General features: G+C 18.8%; 4 protein-coding genes across 4 annotated transcripts in view; 1 reads left to right on the forward strand and 3 right to left on the reverse strand.

Annotated features, from left to right (window-relative positions):
- Nucleotides 1-14320, reverse strand: part of PRELSG_1020700 (RNA pseudouridylate synthase, putative) — a gene marked incomplete at both ends in the record, with an annotated part of 28028 nt that extends 13708 nt beyond the window's left edge. The window contains one exon of the mRNA XM_028677137.1: nucleotides 52-14320. Within this exon, the coding sequence (XP_028533556.1) occupies nucleotides 52-14320 (14269 nt within the window). The remainder of the gene's footprint in view (nucleotides 1-51) is intronic.
- Nucleotides 14321-17500: 3180 nt separating this feature from the next.
- On the reverse strand, nucleotides 17501-18853 carry PRELSG_1020800 (hypothetical protein; the record flags this gene model as incomplete). The annotated part of the gene is made up of 1 exon (XM_028677138.1): nucleotides 17501-18853. The coding sequence occupies one exon, from the start codon at nucleotides 18851-18853 to the stop codon at nucleotides 17501-17503; it is 1353 nt and encodes a 450-aa protein (XP_028533557.1).
- Nucleotides 18854-18986: 133 nt separating this feature from the next.
- Nucleotides 18987-20204, reverse strand: PRELSG_1020900 (conserved Plasmodium protein, unknown function; the record flags this gene model as incomplete). The annotated part of the gene is made up of 1 exon (XM_028677139.1): nucleotides 18987-20204. The coding sequence occupies one exon, from the start codon at nucleotides 20202-20204 to the stop codon at nucleotides 18987-18989; it is 1218 nt and encodes a 405-aa protein (XP_028533558.1).
- Nucleotides 20205-22738: 2534 nt separating this feature from the next.
- On the forward strand, nucleotides 22739-27027 carry PRELSG_1021000 (MORN repeat protein, putative; the record flags this gene model as incomplete). Its single annotated transcript, XM_028677140.1, has 2 exons — nucleotides 22739-22788; nucleotides 23253-27027. 2 exons carry the CDS (start codon nucleotides 22739-22741, stop codon nucleotides 27025-27027), a joined length of 3825 nt encoding a protein of 1274 aa, XP_028533559.1.
- Nucleotides 27028-27581: the final 554 nt, after the last annotated feature.

A 27581-nucleotide genomic window follows, 5' to 3' on the forward strand; every position in this document is an offset into this window, starting at 1 on the left:
AAATAAATAAAAATATATATTTTTTTCTAAAAAAAAATTATGTAAAAATACCTATGCATATTAATTCATATGTTGAAGTTAAATATTTAAAAGTTATTAATGGATAATCATTTTCGTTAAATAAATTTATATTTCCATTATATCTGCTTAATAATATATGGGAAGAAATAGGGACTAGTAATATATTTAAATCAAATTTATATAATCCCTCCTTCTTATCTTCAACATATGATTCCAAGTCAGAGTTAATATTCATGAAAATCAATTTATTTTTGTTCTTCTTATCATAATCTTTCTTAATTGCATATAATAAAAAGAAATGAGTAGTAATTTTTATTTTATAATAAAATTCTTCATTAATTTTATAATCAATACCATTTATATACTTCTTTTCTTTTTTATTATTATTTTTCTCCTCGTAATATAATTCAATTATTTTAGAAAAAATATTGTATAAGTGAAATACTTTTACATTTATTAATCTTCCTTTACTGTCTTTTAAAACCTTGTTTATCTTTAAAATTCTATTTGATAATATTTTATTTTCTATATGCATTCCTCTTATATTATAGAACTCAACATTAAATAATAAAGATATGCATAAATACTTTTTTGACAAACCTGAAGATACATAATTTCTTTCTATTACATCAGTGTTACCACCAGTAACATTTTTATTATTATGAATTAAGGACGAAGAATAAAAAAAAGATGGCAAATTTCTTCTTAAGAATTCTTTTTGATTAAATTTGATATTCATTATATCTCTTTCTAACTCAGTAATATGTAAATAATCTTCGTTTTTTTCATTTTTCTTCCTTTTATTGCTATTTTTATTTTTAAGAATATCTGAATGATCTTCCACATTATTTTCTAAAATATTTATATCTTTTTCTTTATTATTTACTAATTCACCAAGTATATCATCAATGTTTTTTTCTATTTCATTATTTCTATTATTCTTTTTTTTATTAGCATTTAATTTATAAAGCATATCCTGTTTTTCTTCATAATAGTTAATATTTTTATCTTTAATAAAATTTAAGTCTACTTTGTCGTCTTTAAAATAATAATCTATATTTACTGTATCATTTATATCGTATACAATATCATCATATAAATAAAATATTTTACTTAAACAATTATGTATAGCATTTGTGTAATATTCTTCTTTATTTATTTCCTTAGAAGTTAGTACTCTTTCATCTTTTACTTTTTCCACAGTAGATTTACTTAAATTACTATTTATATCATCATTAGCATAAAAAAAATTATCAGCCTTTTTTGATTCATTATTTTTTAATCGAAGCTTAAAAAGTGAGTAAAATAAATCATTTTTTTTATTCAAAAATAAAAATAGATTATGGAAATTATAAAAAAAATTACTATATATATAATAGACGTGATTTAAATTTCTAAAATGTTCATTATAATTATATATACTTCTTAAATAGACGGTGAACAAATTATTATTTTCTGTATTTATATTAATAACAGGATAGTTGTACGCAAGATAAAATAAATCGTTGTTTATATTAGAATTACTATAATTCACAAAATTATTTTTTTTATAATCTTTTAAAATAAAATTTAGGATGTTAACAGTGTTGTTATTAAAATATATGGAATTATTTGTTGTATAAAAATTAAATGTTTCACCTACTCTTACTAGTTCTCTTTCTTTACTTTTTAAAAATGGGATTATGTTTTTATTATTCAAATTAAAGTTTTCGAAGTGTTCTTTTCTTTTTTTTTTTTCTTCTTTCTCTCTTTTAATTTTCACTTCTTTTTCATCTTCTTTAAGATTATTACTTATAGTTAGGAAACTATTTTTCTTTTTATTCATATATTCATAATCATTTAATTCTGTATAACTTTTGGAAAATATGTATGGTTGATGCATATTTAAATAAAAATTGTTCAGAGATATAATGGCATTAAAAACAAAAAGCGATAACTCGTTATTGTAATAATAATTATAAAAATGATTATGTTCTTGCAAAAGAAATCGTAAAATAATTTTAAATAATGATTTTTCTTCTTCTTTTAAAAAAGAAAATTTCATAAATAATTTTTCAACAATTTGTTCCTTCTCTAAGGGTAATTTGTTATATAACTGGAAAAAATTATCTAGAGGAAAATTAAAAACATAATTAAAAAAATGGAAGAGAAAAGCATTAAATAAATAACAATGATTGTCAAAATCATAATATGATAAAAACAAGTTATATTGCTTGTAAAATATATACCAGAAAAAGCTATTATATTGTATAAAAGAAAATAGTTCTTTTTTGCATTCAAAATTTTTATCAATAATCAATAATGATCCTATATTTTTATGTAAACTATCTAAAAAATATTCTAAGCTATTAATTTGTATTATCTCTTTATTATTCTCGTTAGAATTATTATTTAAACCAATTCCGTAACTAAATAGATTATTTAGTATATCAAAAAAAGGAGTAAACATAGCATGTGTTATATCAGTATCATCAACAATATTTTGCATAGTAAAAAGCAAATCTGTAAAATTAAAAAAATAATCATATCTCTGAAATATGTAATTTTCATCAATGTTATCAAATATCTCCAAAATATAATTTAAAGAATGAAAATCTTTTTCTATGATGCTGTAATTTATGTTTTGGAAACTGTCTAGAAGTATTTCATAAATATTCCTATCATTCAAAATACTACTTTCATTTAAAAAACTCATATTTACACCTTTAATTTTTGACAAAAATAAAAATATTGCATCTAACCCGTTATAACATTTATCTATATCATAACCATTTTTTAATAAAACTATTTTAATTTCATCTATATTAGCTATATTATGTTTTTTCATTGTTTCACTAACTTTATCGATAAGAGATACAAAAATATTTTTTTTTAATATATCAGTATCTTTATCATTATCATTATTATTATTATTATTATTATCATATTTCTCTTTATATAATTTTAAATTAACAAAAAAATTTGATGTAACTTTTTGATCAACATTCAAACTACTTGGCACATTTTCAAAATTGTTTTCAAACATTGCAGATATATTTTCATTTTTGAAACTTTCCTTAGAAAGTTTATGATTATTGAAATGTATAAGCTCATCATTCACGGGAATTTTTTTTAATAAATCCTCATTTCTTTCTTGTTTTTCTTCTATAGAATAATTTGTTCCATCTTCATCTAGGGAAACACAAATATTAATATTATTTTTTTCATTTCCATTAGTTATTTTTTTTTTAATTCCCCGGAAATGAAAATATTGCATCAATTTTTTCAATTCTGTATTTTCTAAATCTTTTTTTAATTTTTCCAATAAATTATATGTGCTTTTATATACTCTTTTGCATTTATACAGCTCCTCTTCTTTTAAAATATTTATATCAATATCATAATTAGACGTAGCATCTTCATTTAATTTCTTTTCTGTTCTATCAACTTTTTTAAAATTTTTATTATCATACTTATTTTTATCGTTTTCAACATTGTGCTTTAGTTCTTCATTCTTAAAAAAATTATAAGTGTTTAGAAATTTCTTTTTTATTCCACTAATATCAATAAATTGAAAATTAGAAAATAAAGATTTCTTGTTTGCAATTTGTTCATCATCAATTGGTGATAATGAATAATCTTCATCAGAAGACATATATCTATTAATTATGTTATTTACTCTTTCTTCTTTTAAATATTTTATAAAATTCCAACTTCTCTCATCTTTTGAATTCTTATATTTTTTTCTTTTATGTTTTTTCGATAAATTATCATAAATTTGCTCTAATTCACTAGGTATTGAGAGAATATCACAAATATAAAATCTCCACATTATTTGAAGTAAATAAATTATGCATGCTTCAATATCATCAATATTTATATATTTAAAAATACTTGAACAATTACAGCTTTTATCCGTGTTATTATTTTCTCTTTTAAATAATTTTGTTATTTCTGAATAATTTTTATCAAAAATATAATCTATTTGTTTATCTAATTCTTTAAAAGTTAATTTTTTTTGTAACTTTTTCAAAATTCTTAAATAATATCTTCGCACGCAATAACATAAAATGCATGTTTTTTTTTTATTGTTTAATAAATTTAAAAGAAAAAACTCCATTTTTTTGGGATTTTGTTCATCAGAATTTAATACTTTTTCAATATTTAAATCAATATTATTATTATTATTTAAAAAAAACATCTTTTCCTTTTCAAAATTTTCTTTATTTTGATAATTGATTTTTTTCTGAAAATTGTTATTTTTATTCTTTAAATATGAAACATCCTCATGCAAATTAGACGATAAATATCGAAAAACGCAGTCAATATCGTGATTTGTTTTTTCAAAAAAAGTATATTTTTTTTTCTCTTCTGATATACAACTACAAAAAGTAAACAATTTCTCTAATTTATTAAAATTTTCTTTTTCATTTTTATTTTCATTATTTTTAAATATCTTCTCATAAAATTCTAAAAAATAAAAATTTTCCTCTCTCAGTGTATTAACGTTTCTTTTTATATAATTAATTATTTCTCTTTTATTTATAGAAAGTTTTTGGCATAACTTCTTTATATAATTATTTTTACAATTTTTTGAATATTTATTATAAAAAAAATATAAATAATTAAAGAAAAACGTGTCGTGCATTTTACAAGTATGCAAATCAAAATTTTCGTTAAAAAACAGTTTTTTTAATTTTATATATGTAATTAATCTGTTAATTATATTTAAATACATAAAAATCTTCCTTAATATATTTTTTAATTCTTTAAACCTATTTTCATAAAACTCATAAATAGTTATACCACCTAACAAATGTTCAAAATTTTCCTCTTCATCCGCATTGAAACTTAAATTTTTAAAGAAAATATCTGATAATGCTATACAAAAATTATTATAAGTATTTTTTTTTTTCTTCTTTATTTCTAAATTGTTGATAAAACTCAGATAAAAATATTGACGAAAAAAATCTTTAAACATATTTAAACATGTTTTTAAATAATATTTATGTAATTCTGATTTTTCTTCATTTTCAATATAATTTTTCCTTATAGTATTAATGTTTAATTTTTCCTTAAAAGAATTATAAAACATATCATTAAGTTCAGTGTAAAAAGGATTCCTTATACTAGCATTACTTTTATCAGAATAAACTCCCTTATTATAATTCATATTTTTTATATAATTCTGCAAATGTATAATATACTTTATGCAATCTATATCATTTGAATTAATTATATCATTATTCATATGATCATTTACAAAATTAATATTTCTTGAATTTTTTTTTATGTTATATCTATTTTTTGATTTTTGTATATTATTCACAACGTTTAAACCAATTTTCGCTCCTCTATTTTTTTCTATACTTTTATACATATCATTGAATGTCTTCATTATATTTACATGATTATTTTTATCGTAATTTACACAATTATTATTTTCTTTATGTATGCTATTTATTTCACTATTAGTATCATTTATATTAACTAATTGTATCAACTCGTTTTCATTATTTACTTTTTCTATATAATTCAATTCTTTATCACTATGCAAATATAATTCACTATTATTTAAATTACATACTCCATTATTTCCTTTAAATTCATTGTCATTTAATTCACTAATACATTTTTTTCTATTAACTATAAACATATTTTTCTGATTGTCCTGCTCTCTTTTTTTTAATGAATTAAAAGATAAAGATGTATTGTTTGATGAATTTAGGATCGTTGATAAGTTATCATAAAAATTTATTTGTTTAAGACCATGATGAAGATCTAAATTATTACTATCAAAATTTCCATAATTCTTTATTATACTTCTCAAATCAAAAAAATGTCTATTCTCTTTCAATTTACTATTGCTTTTATTAATAACAATACATACTTTTGCTTTGTTATCATTTTTACAATCATAGGTAATATTCTGATTATTTTCAATTTTTATTACATCTTCAAATAATTCTTCTTTTATGTTTATCATTATTCTATGATGCGTTTTTAAACAGTTAATTATTAAATCATTTTCATCTTTTATAAAAGGGTAACTGTTTTTATTACATATATTTTCATTCATTTTTTCTTTATGCATATCCCCTATTTTTATATATTTTTTAGTTCTTAAAAAATTATTAAAATTTTTTAAAGGATGGTCTCTCTTAAAATTTTCAACTTTACTTTTTTTAAAATTGTTTTTCTTTTTTTCCTGTTCATAATCGTGATTATTTGTCATGAAATTTTTTTTAAATCCATTTTCATTATTGTTTTCCATATTTTTTATAGACGTATAATCATCATTCCTTTTGCTACTGTTATCACTTGTGTTGTTTGTATTTGATTCGCATTGTTGTGATTTTTCAAAAGGAATTTTCCTTATTTCATATACTACTTCGTCATCGTTTCTCTCTTTATTTTTATCAGCGAATAGTGAATAAATGTCATCTTTAAAATTTTTATTAAATTCAAATATGTCCTTTTCTTCTATATCAAATTCTCTCAATGTATGTAAGTATAAAGGGAAATTAATATCTTTAATATTGAATTGTTGTAAAAAGAAATGATTATACATGCCATAATAATTATCACTTATATAAATACAACAAGAACAATAAAAATCTTTGTGACATTTCCATTCATTAAATTCAAAATATTGTCCCAATTTAGTTATTCTATTTTTATAAATTTTATACCACGATCCTTTTATATATGGTTTTATAATTAAATAAGAATAAGAATTCCAAGTTAAATCATTTCCACTATTAAATTCTATATCATTACATTTAGTATGACTTGAAATAGTTATATTGTTTGCATCCTTATTTTCTGATATAATGAGAGCATATAAATGATATGTGATTTTTTTTTCATCAATATCATTTTTGTTTTTTGTACTATTTCTTTTTATTGTATAACATAAGTTTTTTCCTTTCTTATTGTCAGATTCCTTTTCTTCTTTCTCTTCGTATATATCTAAGCACAATGGAATATCAATTAATTCTCCCCTTCTTAGATTTTTAAAATAATTAATGTAAAAAAATAAAACATAAGGTATTTCATTATAGCAAGAGCTTTCTATAGTTTTGTATATATCTTTATCACAACTAATATAATTTTTATAAAAATTTACTTTTTTTTTACATATCAAATTATAAATTAATGAATTAATATTTTTATTTTTCCATAATTTTTTATTATAATTTTCGAAATTCTTACTCTTATTATAATCATTATCATCAACATACCCACTAGCAATACTACATTGATTAGATTCATCTTCATCTTTATTTATTTCATTATTTTTTTCCATTATTTCACAGTTTTTATTTATCGCAATTTTTTCTTTATCATGCATGATGTTCTCTATAATTTTTTTTTCTTTCTTGTTTAGTAATATATTTGTGCTTTCTTCTATATCTTCATGTACTTCTTCATCCCTCATAAATCTTTCCTTTTTATGAAAATTCAAATTTTTTCCTTCATTATCATCGACATCGATGATACTCTCTTCTGATTTTTTTACATTATTTATTGTTTTTCCAGGAAAATTAAGAAATTTTGAATTATCATCAGAAGCACTATAATCATTAATATCATTACTATAATCACTAGCATCGTTTATATTATTATTACTTGTTTTATAATTATTGTCTTCCGATTTATTTTTTAAGTTAAATAATTCATAACATATTTGCTCAAACAGTCTTATATCTTTCAAATCTTTTATCAAATCAATTATTTTTTCTTTTTTAGTATTTTTTTTTTTTAGTTTTTTAATTTTTTTATGTAATTTTATTTTATCTTTTGCTACATCACAAGCAATACGCTTAAATAATTGTTCATGTATTTTTGTAATGGGTTCATCGCATCTATATTGATTAAATAAAATTTTATTTAAACTAATTAATAAAACCTTTATACTTGGTATCAATGGCTTAAATAAATGTAAATAATTATTATTTTCATTATATGAATTTACTATTGAACACATAGCTTGTTTATTATTTACTTTTATCTTTTTCATATTGTCAACACTTGCTGAAGTTGAGCTCGAATCATCTCCCGAATATAAAGTATTATAAAAAAGAGTATTTTTATAATAGAATAAACAATTTTTTTTAGATATTTCTAAATTACTTAAATATTTCATATCATTTTCGTTATATTCTCCTTTATTATCGTTATAATTGTAATTCTGATTTATATTACTACTATAATATTGGTATGATTTATTTTCTTTAGTAACATCTTTTGAGTTAATTATGAATTCACTATTTATGTTTTCATCTTTTTTATTATTTTCTTTAACATTATTCGTAAATAAATTATGATAGTTACTATTGATATTACCAATTAAATCATTATCCTTGTCTTCATGACTTAAGGCTGTATCCATTGAAGTAGATAATGAAGAATATGAATTTCTTGGTAAATTGACAAAATTATTTTTATTATCATTATAGTTTTCATTAATTTCATTTTTATTTATTTTATCGCTCTTGTTAAAATATAAATTACCTTCTTCCTTATAAAAATTTTCATTTAAATAGCTAGAATCGTTTTTTTCAAAATCTTCTTTTCCTTTCTTTGAGCAAAGAATTAAGGAGTATAATTGCATGCATATGAAAATTCTTTGTAAGGCTATTATAACATTTTTATTGTTTTTTCTAAAATATTCAAACATATTAAATGATTTAATATCATTTGTATATCTATAAGACATATTTTTTAATTCATCAGGATTATTAATAAAACCTGTTTCCAAAAAGTCAAAATAATCACCAACACAACAATTTTCATTTTTATCATTTTCATTATTGTTTTTTTCATTTATATCATTTGAATTACTATTATTTATTTTATTTATATTATCATTTCCTTTTATCATGTCATTTTCATTATTATTATATGTATCTCCTGCTATATTTGTATTATGTAAAATATCAACATACTTTATACTATTTATACTTTCGTTGATATCATGAATATCATTATTTATACAATTTATATGAACGTTTATTTTACTTACATTACATAAATAATTCAGATTATGTCCTTTATTTTCATTATTTATTTTATCATTAATAGTATTTATCTTATAGTTCATATATTTTATATAATTGTTAATATAATTAATACAATGTATGCTATCATTATGAATAATTTTAATATTTATAAAATTTATATTGTGAAGTTTGTATGTATTATCCTCCATTTTGGTGAAGTCTGTGTGATACACGTTATTTAAATTGCTTATTTTATCATTGATATAAGAATATAAAAACTCAATTTTGTCATTTGTTGCACTTAATTTATCTATAATTTTCTTTTTTAAATCAGATGGATTATAATAGTATAATTTATTATAACTATTTTTTTTTATTTTTTCTAATATATCATTTTTGGTATAATGCTTTTCTATGTCATATCTTTTCATTACAGAATTCAATTTATATAATTTTTCTTCTTTTTTTCTTTTAATATATTTAGATAAAATTCTATTATATAAGTTTCCATTATATTTCAAAATTATAATTTTAAATAACTCTATATTATATAAGCAATTAACTAAAATCGTTAAATTATCATTTTCATTAAAAGATTCAACAACAGGAATAATGTAATTAGTTAATGATAGAATATGTTTTCTATTATCAATAAAAAAATCATCATGCATAGATGCTTCTTTTTTTTTTGTACATTCTTCTGTTGTAACATTTTTTAAGGCATCAATGCTATTATTTTTAATGAAATCATCATAAATATCCATGTTACTGTAATTTGAATAAATAGCAGATATTACGTCATTTTTTTGTTTTAAAATGTTTATATCATTATTTCTACTATGAATTTCACTATTAGTGAATTGGTTACTTGTATTATGATAAAAATAATTTTTCAATTTATGATAATTCTCTGAATTAATAAAATAACTTTTAATAAATTGAGGAGACCAAAATAATGAAAAATTATATATATCTATTGAATATCTGTTATATATATAATTCTTAATATAATCAAGATTTTCTAACTTATTGATATCATTATTATTATTATTATGGTCCGTATTTTCGTTAGAGAACAAAATTTTATCAAAATATGATTTTTTGAATAAAAAATTGAGTAATGTATCATTTTTCTTAAATTTTTCATATATTTTTTCAGGTATATAACTCCATATATACTTTGGTATATGATTGACATTTTTTGACCACAATTTTTTAAAAGATCTTTCAGCTTTCCCTTTAATTAATAAACCACCAGAATCATCCAAAAATCCTGTTGTTTTATTTATTTTTGAATGACTTATCATTTTTTGCCATCCTCTTGATATAGAATTATTAGTAAAAGACCAATAAGCCCATGAAGAAATCGAATTTTTTTTTGATTTAAAATTATGAACAGTTAATTGAAATCGAACATTCGGGAATATCCAATCAGGAGGATAAAAATCTTGTTTAACCACTTCTAAATAAACTGACAAATAATTATCTTCATTAGAATTTCCTCTTGGATGAACTAAAAGTTTAAAATAAAAATCATCAGAATTTCCTGTAGTTACTGATTTAATTTCATTTACATTTTTTATACTTCTCCAAAAGTTAGGTATATATAACTCTATCGTTTCATTATTTTTTTTATGATTTATTAATAAATTATTATCACATATACTTTCTTTATTTGCAAAAGATTCAACAGTTTCTTTTGAATTCATTATACTTTTATTCATGTAAAAATTAGATAAGTTTTTTCGCATAATAAATAATTTATAATAATCGATTTTTTTTATATCTATGAAATCATTATTCCTTAGTTCATAAAATAAATTAGTAGATTTTTTATTTAATGGTAAAATAAGAGGAGGTATTATTTTTTGTGTTATTATATTTGGTAACTGAGATTCATTTATCGAGTTTTTAATATTAAAAATTTTGTTGAACTTATATTTATTATCATTTCTCATTTTAGTAATATCCATTATGAAGTTATCTAAATTATTATTACTAGTCATATCATTACTTTTATCACTATTATAATTATCATCTATTCTAACGTTTTTATCATCATCTTCTGTTATATCAGTTCTTTCATTACATTCAATTATATCAGTTTTAACATCATTTCCTATTATATCTCCATTCTTATCACTATCATTATTTTCAATTAAATCACTTTTATCATTATTTTCCATATCATTTTTATCATTATTACAGTTTTCCATTATATAACAATTATGATTGTCATGAACTATACTTTTTCTATCAAAATTTACATTATCAACTTCTTCACCATCATATTTTAAGTTACTAGTTACTTTATAGGAACTAGTGTTTTTATTGAGAATTTCATAATTTTTATTCCATTTATTATACTTACTACTTTTATTATTACAAAGTTTTTGTTTGATAATCCTATATTTATCAATACTTTTCTTTAAATTTTTTAAATATATTTTTATTTTATTCACATAAATGCTTTTTTTATTATTTTTATTAATTAATATACACTTTGTAGTTCCAAAATTATATCTATAACAATATGTATTATTCTTGTAAAGAAAAATATATATATTTTTTAATTTATTTATATATTTAATAACTCTTTTCTTATTATAATTCATATTATATTTTACATATCTAAACTTTTTTTCATTCTTATAATTATTATGGTAGACACATTCCTTTTTTGCTTGTTTTCTCTTGAAAAAATTATAGAAATTTAGTATACCTTTTTTATAATTATCCGACAAGTAATCATTATTAAAAATATTTTTAATTTTAATTTTTTCTTCATCATTAATAATTCCTTTTTCATAATTGTCCTTCAGAAACTTTTTAAAAAAATTATTTTCATTATGATTATCATTGAAATTATAACATTTGAAAATATCTAGAAAAATTTTACATATATTTTTTTCTGTTTTCCATAAATTACATTTTCTTATTTCGCTAAACATAAAAGATATTTCTTCATCATCCATTTGAAACTTTTTTTTTAATTCATCAATTTCATTAAAGAATTCATAGATATATGTATTTACTTCTTTAAAATCGTTATTAATTTCATTTTTTTTTGATTTTTTTTTTTGATTTCCTACTCTTACTTTTATTTCCCTGATAAAGCACTCAAAGCATAAAAAAGGGAAATTTGATAACTGCATTTCCGTCCTACATTTAGAGCATACATTTATAGAACTTTTTTTTAAATTATAATAATTTTTATTTTTTTTTTTCTTTATATAATTATCTACTACTTTGTTATCTATATCAATTATTTTACAAATTTTTTTATTCGAATTATTCGTTATTAATTTTAATAGACTCATATCACTTAATATGTTATATTTTCTGTTTATGTTATTATTATTACTATCTTTTATGTAAATATTTTTTTTTTTATTTAAGGAATTATCTAAATAATTTAACATTTTTTGCTCTTTATCCTGATTTTTGGCATACAAATATTCTTTAATTTTATATAGATAATCTTCAGATAAATTGCGTTCGCACCGTTTTTTAAGAATATTTAAGTCTTTTTTTATGGAATATTTTTTTAGTTTATTTTTTTCTACTTTTCTATTAAGATCACTATTATTGTTGTGTGTTGAGATACATCTGTAATCCTTATTATTAGAAAAACTATTTATTTTATTTTGATGTATCTTATTACAATTTATATCGTCTTCAATGAAATTGTTATTTCTGAAATAATTCTTATTATTTTCACTATATTCTCCCAGAACAAGGGACTTTTTTTTTTTATAATTTAGATTTCTATTTTTTATATCTTGTACATTAAGTATATTTTTATTTTTAATGTTTTCATAATTAATTTTGTTGTCACATGAATCATTATTTAATAAATAATTCCTTTTTTTATAGCCAACGTCTTTTTTATCTATCGAAATACTTGAATTATAATAATTCTTCTTGTTCTCGTCAACACAATCATTTGCACTATTTATATATAATTTTAATTTAGTTCCTTCATTAATATTAATGTTGTTGTTTTTTTTAACATTATTAATGATATGATTAGTTTGATTATTTTTATTTATATTATTATAGTTAATATTTTTACTTATATTACTATTTATGACATTATTATTATTATTGTCAATGTTAAGTTCACTATTAACAAATGTAGAGTTTTTATCCAAAATATCTGACTTTGGATAATCAAAGTTAGCTACATTTGTTTCACCCTTTAAAAAATTTAAAAGGACCTTATTATCATTAGGTAAATCATCAGATAATAAATTAAATTTTTTATCTTTATACATTTCAAAATTTAAAACGTTATTTTCATCCTTTGTATTTTCATTATTATTATTATTATTACTTAATTTATAAAATGATTCTTTCTTTATAGATTTATTGTTTTCTTCTAATTCACATTTTTCATAATTTAAATTATCTTTTATTATGTCTTTATTTTTATTTTTTTTATCAGTAACATTAGTTTTTTTATCATTTAAATTATTATTAAATGAAAATTCCATCTTATTTACTACATTATCATTCATATTTTCAGCCTCTTTAGAAACATCATTTATATTTATATAGTCTTTATCATTAGAAACTAGGAAATTATTCTCTAAATTATCTTTTTGACATTTTTTTCTGTTAGATTCACATAAATTATTAACCTCTGAATTATGATTATTCCATATTTTCTTACCTATCACATTTTCTTTCAAACTTTTCTTAAATTTATTTAATACACTCAAAAAATGACCCTCTAAAAATTTTTTCTCTCCATTTTTTTTACGGATCATATTATTATCATTATTACTTTCATGAGGATTATATTTTAGATCATTATTCATATTATTACATTCATAGTTTTTTTTATTTGTAGAATCATTTACTTCATTCATTTTAAGTGAATTTTCATTATTTAAACATTCCTTATTACTGTGAATAATATTTTTTTGTTTTATTATATTTTTACTATTTATATCAGAATTTTGTATTTTCTTTTCTCTTTTTAAATTATTATTATCTTTATTCATATGCTTCATATTTTCACTATAAAAAATATCACTGAATATGCTATTAAATGACTTATTATTACTACTGTTGCTATTATTATTATTATCGTGATTATATATATTATTAAAATTATTACTTTTCAGTTCTTTGTATTTTTGAAAATTTTCATAATCTACATCTAAATAACTATCGTCGCTTAATGAAGAATAACTAACATAGCATGAAGTATTTTTTTCATCCTCTGAATTTCTTTCTGTTATATTTTCTTTATTTATTAGGCCAGATTTCTTAATATATGCCTCTTCTTCTAAAAGATTGCATTCCATTTTTTTTTTTATTTTTATTATATATATTGTATCTTATTTTTTTTTTCTGTTCATCTAATATTAAAAAAAAAAAAGAATTACATTTTTTTGTGCAAAAAATATATATAATATATATACTTTAAGCTAAAATAAAAATTATATTAATAAAAAAGAAATATATGTATATATATAAAAACAAAATACATTTAATAACAATTTACTATGAGTAAAAAGAAAAATATATAAAAAGATCTTTAATGTAGATATATATATTATAAATATTAATAAAAAATTTTTGTTTAAAATTTACAATTTGGAAAAAATTATTCACATTTCATGAAAAATTCAATAAAATTTAATTCACACAAATTCTACATTTAATTTTTTTTTTATTTTTCTTCTTTTTATGTTTTTTTTTTTTTTATTACATTATGTGTTCACGTAAAAACAAAGATTACAAAAAAGTATAAAATTTACGTATAAATAATATATATATTATTATATTTTTTTTTCTAAGAATTAAAAATAGAACTTTTTAATTTAAAAATTTGTGAATATAAAACGTAATACAAAATGTTTATTTTATCTTTCAAAAAGTTAAAATGACAGCTAAAGTATTACAAAGAAATTAATATATTAAAAAAAAAAAGATTTTATTTTTTATTTTTTTATAGTATTTTAAGCTTAAAGGAACAAACATGTGTATTTTGAACAGAAGTTACTTTTATTTTTATTATTTTATTTTTTTTTTGTTTGTGTTCTTTGTAATATTAACATAATACTACATACATTTTACAAAATTTACGAAATAAAAATCAGGTTTTTTATGTAGAGAGAATAATAATATAAATTCTTGTATATTTTTTTTTTTTTCTTTTATTGCTTCTTTTTTTAAAAGCATATTAAAGTATATAACTTAATTTTATATATACATTACTTATAAAGATATTTTTAAAAGGAGTTAAAATTTACTTCTATAAGAATTCAAATGCACTTCTATATATTAAAAAAAAAAAAAAAAAAAATACATAAGTAAAAAAACCCAATTTTTTTATATTAATATATTTTAAACTAATTAAATTTAATAGAAACAAAAAGAGAAAAAATATTAGAATGAAAAAAAAAAAAAAAATTAAGATTGATTACTTTATAGAATGAAAGTTTGTTTATTATTCTACTTTTTTATAAACGCATTTAAATATATACTAAAATACTCAAATAATTGCAATCTACAAGGATCTTTATATCTTATGTAAATTTGGAGATATGTAGGGAATTAAATGCATACAATTTATTCATGCTATTTAATAATTTATGTTTAGTTAAATATACAAATAAGATCTCTTTAAATTATTATTTTTTTTTAATGATATATAAGAGAAAAAGCTCTACTAAAATAATAATATAGATACTTAAGTTCTTATATAGCATTTGTTTACTTTTTATTTGCCTTTAATTACGTTAAATGTTGTATGCTATAAAATCATTTTTTTTGTAACATAAGAAAAATATATTTTATAAATTGAATAAAAAAAGAAAATACTGGAACTAAATTTTTTTTTTATATACTAATTATAAAATAAATATATCAGTTTTTTTTCTCTCTTAGCATAAATGATTATATGATACGTAAGTGTTCTTCAAAAGTACTTAAATAATTTTTATATTGATGAAATAATTTTTACATCTATTTTAAAATCAATTTGTTATTTAATTACTTTTTAAGAATATTTTAAAAAAATGATTTTTTATTGTGAGGATTCATGTATATATGCACAAAATAGTATTCAAAATATTAACTTTAAGGAAAAATCATTTCATATTAATATGAACAAAATATATCTATAATTTTGTTATACATATAATGTATATTACTAAAACTTTTAATTAAAAAGAAATGCCTTAAAAAAAAAAATTCACAATTTTGAATTAATTAAAATATATTCTTATTAAAGAAATTTATTTCTAATTATAATAATATTTTACGAAATGATGATATATGAATACATGTATATATTCTCCTATTTATTTTAAATATTTTTTAAAGTGTATTATTCTTCATATTGAACATGTCAGTCAAAACATTTTTTAAAAAAATTGTAAAAGTACAAAAATTAAAAAATATCTCATTTTTATTATAACCAGATAAATCTAAAATATTTTATTTCTAAAATGTGATTAATATAATTTATCTAATGTAAACAAATTTTATAATTTTTTTTTTTTTAAATGAATAGTTTTTATATTATATTATCCTAAAAAAACAAGTTTCTATTTTCAGAAAAAATAATAGAAATAATAAAAATCATTGAATATATATATGTAAAAAAAAAAGTTTTCATTAAAATAAATAAATTAAAAAATGTGTGTAAATTTATATAAAATTTTCACATCTATAAAGTGTTTTACATTTATATTAACTTTAAATTTCAAATAAATTTTTAATTTTTCATATGTTAAACATAGATACACCCTTAATTATTTTACATATATATATTTTTTCTTCTTTTAAATTATACAAGGCAATAAAACAGAGATTAATAAAAATATATCAATGAAGTTTAATATTTCTATTTTTTTTTTTAAATAAGAGAATAAGAAAAAGCTTTTTGTAAAGTTTTATGAGAATTTCTCTAAGAAGAAAAAGAAAAATATGAAAGTTTTAGATTAATATAAAAAATAGAATAATATATTTACACTTAAATAACATAATATTAAATTTAAAAAAATGATAAAATTTCTTTTATATATTTCATTATGATTTTATTTTCATACTTTTCAAATTTTTTGAAAAGATGTAAAAAATTTTTAAAAAATAAAGATTAATATTTTTTTTTTTTTAATTTAAAAATATATGTTACTAATTATAAAACATGAAGTTAAGTAAAAAAAAAAAGTTACAAATACAAATAATCTATTAATGATAACAAAATAGTTACAAATAAAGGCTAAGTAATGAGATACAATAAAAAATATAAATAGATAAACAAATAAAATAAAAGTTCACAACTTTTAAAAATGATAATGGATATATTTATTTGAAAAGAGAAAAAAAAAATATATATATATATATATAATATATATACTCATAGAATTAAAGCAATATTATGATAAAAATACAAAGTTATGTACTAATTAAAAATTTCATAGAACATATTTTGTTAATTTAATAACCCTTTTATTTTCTCTTCAATTCATTTTTTAAACATTTGTAGTCTCTGCAAAGGCATTATCAATATAAATACCTGACGATTTTTCGGCAGCTATAGTCATGGATTTATTAGATTTTCTTTTTTTGCTTAATATCCTTTTAAATTTTTGTATGAGATCAAAGTAATATATAATAAAAATTATTAATAATAATGAGAGTAATACTGAAATAATAATTACATAATTCTTAATTTCACCTTCTTTGTTATATATTTTAGGGACTTTATAGTCATCTGCTGGTAGTCTTTCAGAAATAGTGCCTTTGTTATATATGTCATCATAAGAATCATCTTTGTCCTCGTCTTCAACTTTATCTTCTTCATTGATTTTATTTTCATCTTTTATTTCAAAATCCTCATATTTATAATCTATTAATTCATTATCTTTATATACTTTTACACTTCCTTCTTTCATTAATTTATTGTAGTCATCATCTGTTAAATTTATAACTGAATTGCTTATAAGAAAATTCATAGGAACCATATCGGAATTATTAGTACTTGAATCTAATGATGCAAAACTATAATTATTTTTATTAAAATTCAAATCATATTTTGAATCTGAACTAAATATATATAGAGGAAAATGCTTTTGCATATTTTGTATTTTATATTTTTCACTACTGTTAATAGAAAAATCTTCATGTCTTTTAAGATCTACTAAACTAACTTTACTGTTATTACTACTATTCCTCTTTTTTTTTTCTTTTTCACAGTATTTGCAAAATTCTATCAAAATTATTTTTTCATTTATAGGACAAGAAAGACCATACTTATCAACATTGTTATGCAAGATTTTAAATACATGAGGAATTGTAGCATTATTACCGCTACATATATACGAACATCTATCAAGATGCAGAGAAAAATTAAAAGTACAACTTGCCGTATCATTCAAAAAATCACCAGTTACTACTTCTTTGCTGAAGCAATTTTTCTTTTCTAATGTTCCAAGACATTTATCTAATCCATAAGGTTTAGATAAAATACCTTTAACTCTTATTTGATAGCTATCTTTTCCTAAATCAATGCAATTACTCCATTTACTAAATTTCTTTTCATGTAAGCAAGTACTTGTGCATTTGCTACTAGAAACATTTTTTAATAGTATTATCATATTAGAATCTTTAAATAAACAAAATTTATCTTCATTATTTATAATTTCATTCCAATTAGAAAATGTTGAATCAATAACGGAACATACATTATTTGTATCATATGTTGCAATATAATTATTTTCATAATTATTTAAATTATTTAAGCAATCTCTCCAATCTTTCAATATTTCTCGTTTTATAATTTTTGGTTTTACACATAATTGTCCTATGTAAATGTTATAATTCATTAAAATTCCACACTCTATAGATTTTAAAAACGTAAAAAAATTTATTATGAAAATAAAGAAATACATATATATATATATATATATATATATATATTAATAAATTATAATAATGTATATAAATTATAGATATTACTTAAATGCAATAATATTCATTTTTTTTGTACTTTTTTTGATTATTACTTGATAAAATTATGTTTTTTTTATGATGACTATCCAATTTTTTTGAACAAACATGAAAATCATAATCAGCAGGATAAATCTCATTATTTTGTTCTTTAATAATTTCACACAATTCATCAACGGTATTTAACAAAATACATTTTCCTGTTGAATAATTATACGAAAATTCTGAGCAAAAATTATAATTTAAGCAAGCTTCTTTGCATAACAATTTACTTTTCACATAATCATAGTTTATCTGGAATAATTTTAAACATTCTTCATTATAATTTATATTCTTCTTATAAGAGCAATTTCTACAAGGTTGCTCATTACAATTTTTTTTTTCTTTTGTATCAGAATTAATTGTATAACCCCCATTACAGCTTCTACTGCACTTACTCCATATACTATGGCTACTTCCCTTTTCTTTTTTTTCATTTTCATCATAAATGCGTTGAGTTTTTATTTCATTATTTTGCAACAATTCTCCGTGTTCTTTTATGTAGTTTGAGTTTTCATTTTCCATATTAATTTGAACTTTCCCTTCAATAAATTTTGAATAATTTTGCAGACTGTTTTCACTTAAAACATTATTAGTTTCATCTGATGATACTTCCTCTAAAAAATTAAACTTGTTAGGACATCCTAATTCTAAACTTTTATTTTCTTTTTTTTCTTCCACTTCTATTTCTTTTTCATTTCTTTTTTCTTCCTCTTTCTTATTTAATATATCATCATTTATTAATTTATCTATTTCACTTTCTTTCTTTTTGTTATCTTCTTTTTTTACTTCTTTTACTTCATTTAGCTCCGATTGAACTTCTGTTGTCCCCTTTTGTTCTATTTCATTATCTTCTTTTTTTTCTTCTTTTTTAGGTCCTTTATAATTGTTCTGGCTTATGTATTTATCATCATTTTCAGAAAAATTGTTTGTTGATGTGTCTTCATTATCATTCTCTATATTTTCTTTGACATTATGCATTTCCTCATTTAATTTTCTATGGTTGTTGAAAATATATAAATTTTTGGCATAATTATTTTTTTTATTTAAAATATAATATTTTGAATTATTTTTATTTATTATATACAAATTATCAAAACTAGTAAAGGCATTATGATTATAAAATTCTTTTTCTAATAACATAAAAGATAAAATTAATAAACAATACCTAAAATTTAAAATATTCATATCTTTTTTTAATAATTTCGAAAATTATTCTCATAAAATATAGATATATGAAACGGTTCAAAAATAAAAATATCTTGTAATAAAGCTATCAAAAGTTTACCTAACCTATTAATAGAAAAAATCTACAATTTAACCTTTTTTTTAAGGAAATTAATCTCATGTTATATATTTTTATAAACGAATAAAAAAAAAAAAGCAAAAAAAATACATTTTTATCTATATTTTTTCTTCCTGTTTTTTATTATTTAATTTTCTTTTTACAGTATTAATTTTCGAAAAAGCATTTTGAGAATAATTCAACTTTATCTCTTACTAAATAACATTAAGTAGATTTACAAATTTTATGAATAAAAAAACAAAAGAAACAAAAAAAAGTAAATTAAATCGTAAAAAACACTCGTGTAAATGCACATGGTCTTTTAATAATACAACTATGTAAAAAAATCACTATATCCCATTAATAAAATAAAAAACTAATGACAAGTGTAAATAAAAACTTAAAAATAACAATAAAAAAAGAATTTTAATAATTTTTTCTATTTTTTATGTTAAGTATATAAAATTAAAACTTTTATATAAAATGTGTGTTATTTGCAGTCGTTTCTTTATAAAATTTTTAATCATGTATTATAAATTAAAAATAAAAAGGATTATTAATAATAATATATATTTAACTGACACACGAAGAACAAAATAAAATTCATAGGCAAAACAATTGATTGGACAATAATAAAAACATTAAATATATTAATTTCATATTTCATTAGTTTGTGTATATTAACAAAAGAAAAAGGAGTTGAAGAGAATCATCATTAAATTTTTTTATATATTAATTAAAAACTATTTGAATTTTATACGTAATAAAATATTTCTATTATAAAAAAATGCATGCAAGGAGGTATTATTGATATTTATAATAAAAACCAGTGTTGGGTTGTTCTTTCACAAGTTTTACAACAATAACAACAAAATCAGATGCATGCATGTAACTGTCTTAATTTAAAATCATCGAAAATTTAATTATCCTTTCTCTTTTTTTCTTATATTTTTTGGAAAAAAAAAATATGCATCTTATCATTGATAAAAATATATACATATTATTCAGGTAATAAATTTTCTAATTTAAATAATTTTTTTTTTTTTGTTAAGAATAATTCAGCGTATTAAGACAATGTTCAATTTAGTTTAAAAATATTTTTTTGTAAGAAAAAACCATTTTTGTCTTTTGAATTATTTCACTTAACCATCTACACTTATTTTTATTTTTTTATATTTATAATTTATATTAATGATAAAAAAAAGAAGCATCAAATTATAGACTAATAAAACTGATATTCTGTTATAAGTATATTTATTAATATAAAAATGTTTTTGTTCTTTCAAAGCATAAAGTATGTTTAATATATATTTCGTTAAATAATTAAGAAAATTGTATTCATATATTTTTTATATATAATTTTATCAAAAGAAAATAATATTTTATACTGTTTAATACATTTTATTAACGTAATCCTTATTTTAACTAAGATGCTAGAATTACATATATACATGAGAAATAAAATATATAAAAAGATTTTTAAACTTGAAGATAGAATAACAAAAAGGAAAATATAAAATATACATTTAAAATTTTAACTATTTCATTTTATTTAACTTCCATAATTTTAAATATTCCCATAAATTATATTTAATAAAAATACTAAATTATTAACTATTTAAAATTCTACAGAATTTTTTTGTATTTTATATTTAGAAAATAATTTTTTTTTTAACGATAATATTTTAAAAAATGTTGTACTTAAATATTTTATTTAATATAAAGAATTTTTAATTTTATTTTAAACTCATTATTCCTGCTTTTATTTTTAATGGAATTTCTATATATTTATCTTTGTTACATTTTCTCAAAATTTAAATATTTCTTTTTTAGTAATCTGTGAAATTTACTTATCTGCATTTCTTTAATTTTTTTTTTAATATATCATTTTGAGAATATCAATAATAGCATTTGAACAAATTTAATAATTTTATTATAGTGAAAAGAAAACTATGAAATAAAATTGCAAAAATTTAATCAGGAAATAATAAATTTTGCTAAAAATAATCAGAAATACAAAAATAAAAAAACATAAAAAATTAAAAAAAAAAAGTTATTGAAATTTTCAAAAAGATTCACGTTAACATATATTATCTGAAATTAGGGAAGATTATTCAAAATATTGCATCTTATAATGCACTATTTTTTTTTTTTTTTAATTTTTTTTATTAATTTGAAGTTGAACATATGAACAATTTACTTATAAATGTGGTTTTTTTTTTTTTTTTTCTTTTTTTTTTTCACATAATTTAAGAAAAGTAAAATAAAAACTTTTTATTTTAATGCTAACAAATTTCAAAGATCCTCTTAAGATTTTTTATACTTTAACGAATTTTTTTTTCAGTAATAATTTTTTTTTGTATTATTTTTTTAATTTTCAATTATAGGCAAGAAATGAATTTTAAATCTAAGTAACTTTTTTTTTTTAAAGTGATTGATGAAGAAATTCAAAGATAGTTTACACATTTTCTCTCCAAAGAATAAAAGGTTTAATCTTAATTCCTCTTATATTATTTTTTTCTTTTTAATATATATATTCATGTTTCTTAATATATAAACTTCATATATTTAAAAAATGTTCCATACCATAAGAAAAAAAAAGAATAGTGTATGAACTTTTTAAGAAATCTGCAATATCTTATGACCTAATTGTTTATATTCGCATATAAATATTAACTTAAATTTTAATTTATAAAAAAAAGGGAAACAAATACTTCAAATTATATGATAATTAAATAAATACAATATATTTTTTAATTTAAGAAATATAGAGAAATTAAATTAGTTCACTATTTTCTAACTCAAATTTCTCATAAAACATAACTCTTATCAATATATATATATATGGAAAACTTTATGAACTTACATAAAATTATTTTCACTCAACCTAATTTACTTTTATATATACTGAAAAATTATTGTCTTTTTTTTTTTTTTATTATAATATACAGATATAATGACATTAAGAAAAATGAAATACAAAAAGGTATAATCTATGAAATTGGAAATGAAATTGAAGAAAATTTTGATGAAGATGTAGAAAATATAAAATTTAATGCAGATGATATATCATCTTTTTTTGTAAAAAATAATGAATTAGAGAGTAAGGAAGAATACTTATGGTATGAAAATAAAAATGATACAAAAAACAATATATATAAAAAAATGGAAGATAATAAAATGGAAATATTATTTGATCCTACTCTTAGTGGCCCTTTTATATGTTGCATTGTAATTTTGTCAAAAAAAGAGAATGTAGAAATGGAATTTATTTATCCAAATATTGATGTAAACGAAGAAAATGTGTTAAACAAAAAAAACACAAAAATAATAACACCCTTTAATATATGGTATAGATATAAAGGAGAGTGGATAGAAGATATAAAAATCTTAATTTTGGAAAGAATGAGTTTATTTAAAGATATCAACATGAGTAACGTACTCTGTGATTTTAATAATTTTAAATCTAATAACTATGAATATAATATTCTTTATAGTGTAAGTGGCAATAAATATTATTTAATAGCTCTGGATTATTTAGAAGATAATAAATGTAAAGAAATTATAATGATAAGTCAAATTCCATATTTTAATATTCTTTCGATGAAATTGCATTCAATTATTCAATCATTTGTAATAAAGAAAGATTACAAAATATTAGAGCAATTTATTGACAGTTTTTCTATGGATACAATATTTGAAGAGGTTACATTTAATGACTTTTATATAAATTTATCTAGAGATATAAAACATATAAATAATATTAAAATAAAGAACATTTTAATATTTTTAAAAGCTGTATTATTAGAAAAAAAAATTGCTATATTATGTTCTAAAAAGGGAATTGGATGTAAGACTTTATTATTGTTTTTATCATTTATTCCAGATATTATAAATTTAGGATTTAATATAAGAAATTATGAAGATAAATTTGAAGAGTGGAAAAAATTAAAATTACCATTAATTTTATTTCATGAAAAATATATTTTATTATTATATATAGATAATCTTAAAGTATTTAATGAATATACTTCAGAAAAAAATTATTTATTATCTACAAACGTTAATAGTGATTTGTATAATTTTATCAAAAATGATTCAGACATTTTGTATGATATAGATAAAGATACCTTAATAATAAGGAATGAAAAATTGATTAATGCATTAGCATTAACCAAATATGAAAATAATTATTTAAAAAAAATTCACTTAGATTTTAAATATTTTTTTAATTTAACTTCGTTTTTTGAAAATATAAAGCAAAATGATAAAATAATAAATACTCAGAACATAAATTATTCAAATACAAAAATTCACAATATCAATAATACCAGTAAAATAAATGATAAAATTTTAAATAATTATAATAATAAAAATAGTACTAATAACATTAATAATTACAATGAGATAAGTAATGAAAACAATATTTATAATACTAATCATATCAATATTAATAACACTAACGATAATAATACTGTTAATATTAATAAAAATAATAATTTAAGTAATAATAATATTTATAATAACAATGAAATAAATAAAATAGAAGCTAACAATAATATGAAAAATAAAAAAATTTTAAAGGAAAATAGTGCAAATGGAAATGAAATGCAGATAGAACAGAAAAATAAATTAGATAAAAATGATATAAATGAATTACATAATAGTAGATTAAATAAAAAAATTCCAACAAATGAATATTCTGACGAAAAATATGAATATATTGATGATGAAGAAGATATTTATATTATAAATACGAGATCATCAGCTTTAAAAAAGAAGCAATATAAAAATTGTATAGGAATAAATGAAAACATAGCGACTGGTGAAAAAGAAGGTAGTTTAAAAAGTGATGAGGTGGAAAAATATATTACTGATTTAAGGATCCACTTCCATATTTACTTTAATGATTTTTTTTCTTTAAGTAAAGAAAATTTTGAAGAAGGGATAAAAAAAAAAAAAGAATTATACGAACTAAATTATAATAAATTTTTTATTGAAATTTGGCAAGAAACTATGAATTACAACTTTTTTATTGAAAAAGATTTCAAAATTAATAAATTTTTAAAAATAGCAGAATGGAACAATGTATTATTTGATAAAAAAAATATAGCGGATTATAATTTTGTAGATGATATGTTAATAATTGAAAAAAAGGAGGACATAAAAAAAGAAGTATATAAAAATTTAATTCAAGTATTAATAATATCATTAAAAGGGTATATATATGAAGGCTCTTATTGTGTTATAAAAAATTGCAAAGAAGGATTAGGAAAATTTATTTATAACACATACGGTATAACATTCGAAGGAGAATGGGAAAATGACCAAATAAATGGTTCAGGGCATTTGTACACTAATAATTTTAAGTATTTTGGAAAATTTCAAAACAATTTATTTAATGGAAATGGTATATATGTTGATAATTTATTAAATCAATATGAAGGAGAGTTTTTAAATGGATATTTTAACGGAAATGGAAAGCTTATATATAATGAAAATACGTACATTGGTATTTTTGAAAATAATAATTTAATTGGTAAAGGAAAGATTTTATATAAAAACGGTTCTATTTATACTGGGGAAATAAAAAATTTTTTACCTCATGGTTATGGTTTTTTATCTTATAATAAATCGACTGTATATGAAGGTTTTTTTATTGGAGGAAAAAAAAATGGAAATGGTTTTTTAACGCTAAATTACAATTCCACACTGAATGATACATTTTGTATTGAAGGAAAATGGAAAGATGATAAACCTGTGATCAAAAAAAGCTTTAATATAATATTCCCAAATAAAGATAAATATATAGGGAAAATATATATACTATCAAATTTGAAAAATATTAATAAAGATAATAATATGTACGATGATACCATGGTTAAAGAAATAAGCAAAAAATTATTTAATGTGAAAGAGTTGATTGAAAATAGAATTACCTTTATTAATCTAGATAATAATAAGATTGTTAATAGCACGAATAATATACTAAAGGAAAAAAGTGATATTAATAATACTCCAAACATTCGTTGCATTAATACCATTTCCACATTAAAAAGTAACAATAATTTAGAGGACGAAAATTTAAAAAAAGAAAATATCCCTTTAATTATTACACAAGAAAATCATTTAATAGAACATAATTGTTGTAAAAATGATAATGATAATAATTATGAAAATATAAGAGTTCTTAAAAAGAAAATTCTGAAAGAAAAACTTGAAATTTTTGTCAATAAAAAAGAGAAAAATTTATTGAGAAAATCCTTTGAAATATTAGATAGGAACTGGATATATAATATTGAAAAAAAATTAAAAAAAAATAAAGATGTTGTTGAATATTTACAACAGAAAAAGTTATTTGTTATTCCACATAGTAAAGGATTAAGTATATATAATAAAAAAAAAGAAAATTATGATGGGAATTTTTGCTTGGGTATGAAACATGGATACGGTGTATCAGTGTATGATAGCATAAATAGATACGAAGGATACTGGTTTAGAGGAATGAAACATGGTTATGGCATTTTATATGAAGGAGATAATATATTTTATGCTCACTTTAATAATGGCAAATTAATTGAAAAAGAAAAAATTTTACCTGAGAATATAAATAATTATAAACCTAAAAAAGATCCAAATATAAAAACATATAATAATTTTTTATTAAATCAATCTTTTTTTGATTATAAACATTTTATATCCTCTTTTTTACTCAATTATCTTTAAAAAAAATTAAATTAAATTAAATTAAATTAAATTAAATTAAATAAATAAACAATAATTATAACGGTTACAATAATAATAACAATAAAAATATTGATATGAATAATAATAATAATAATATTTTTTTAAAAAAAATGAGTTAATTTTTAAAACTAAGGTTTCTATAATTTTTTTTAAAGATTTTTTTTCATCGTATTTTTACTATAATGGACTTAAAATATGCATTTTACATAAAAATAAACATAATTTAAAAGGAAAAATGGCATAATAAAGCAAATAATACATAAAAAATAAAAGGGAGAATATTACATAAATATTATATATAAATCATTGTTTTGTTTTTTCTTTTATATTATTTTAAAGAATAATATAATATATATATGTATTTATTGTAGTTAAATACATACTTTTAAAACATATACTCTCTTTCCATATTACTTTTAAATATTATTTTTTTCAAAGAAGAAATTATCTAAAAATAAAATTGAAAAGTGCATATAAAACTTTTTTTAAAAAGATGTAACATATTCAAAAAGAAAAAAAAAATTCTTTAATCT

Source organism: Plasmodium relictum, assembly GCF_900005765.1.
Source record: "Plasmodium relictum strain SGS1 genome assembly, chromosome: 10".
In the NCBI taxonomy this organism is placed as follows: Eukaryota; Apicomplexa; class Aconoidasida; order Haemosporida; family Plasmodiidae; genus Plasmodium; species Plasmodium relictum.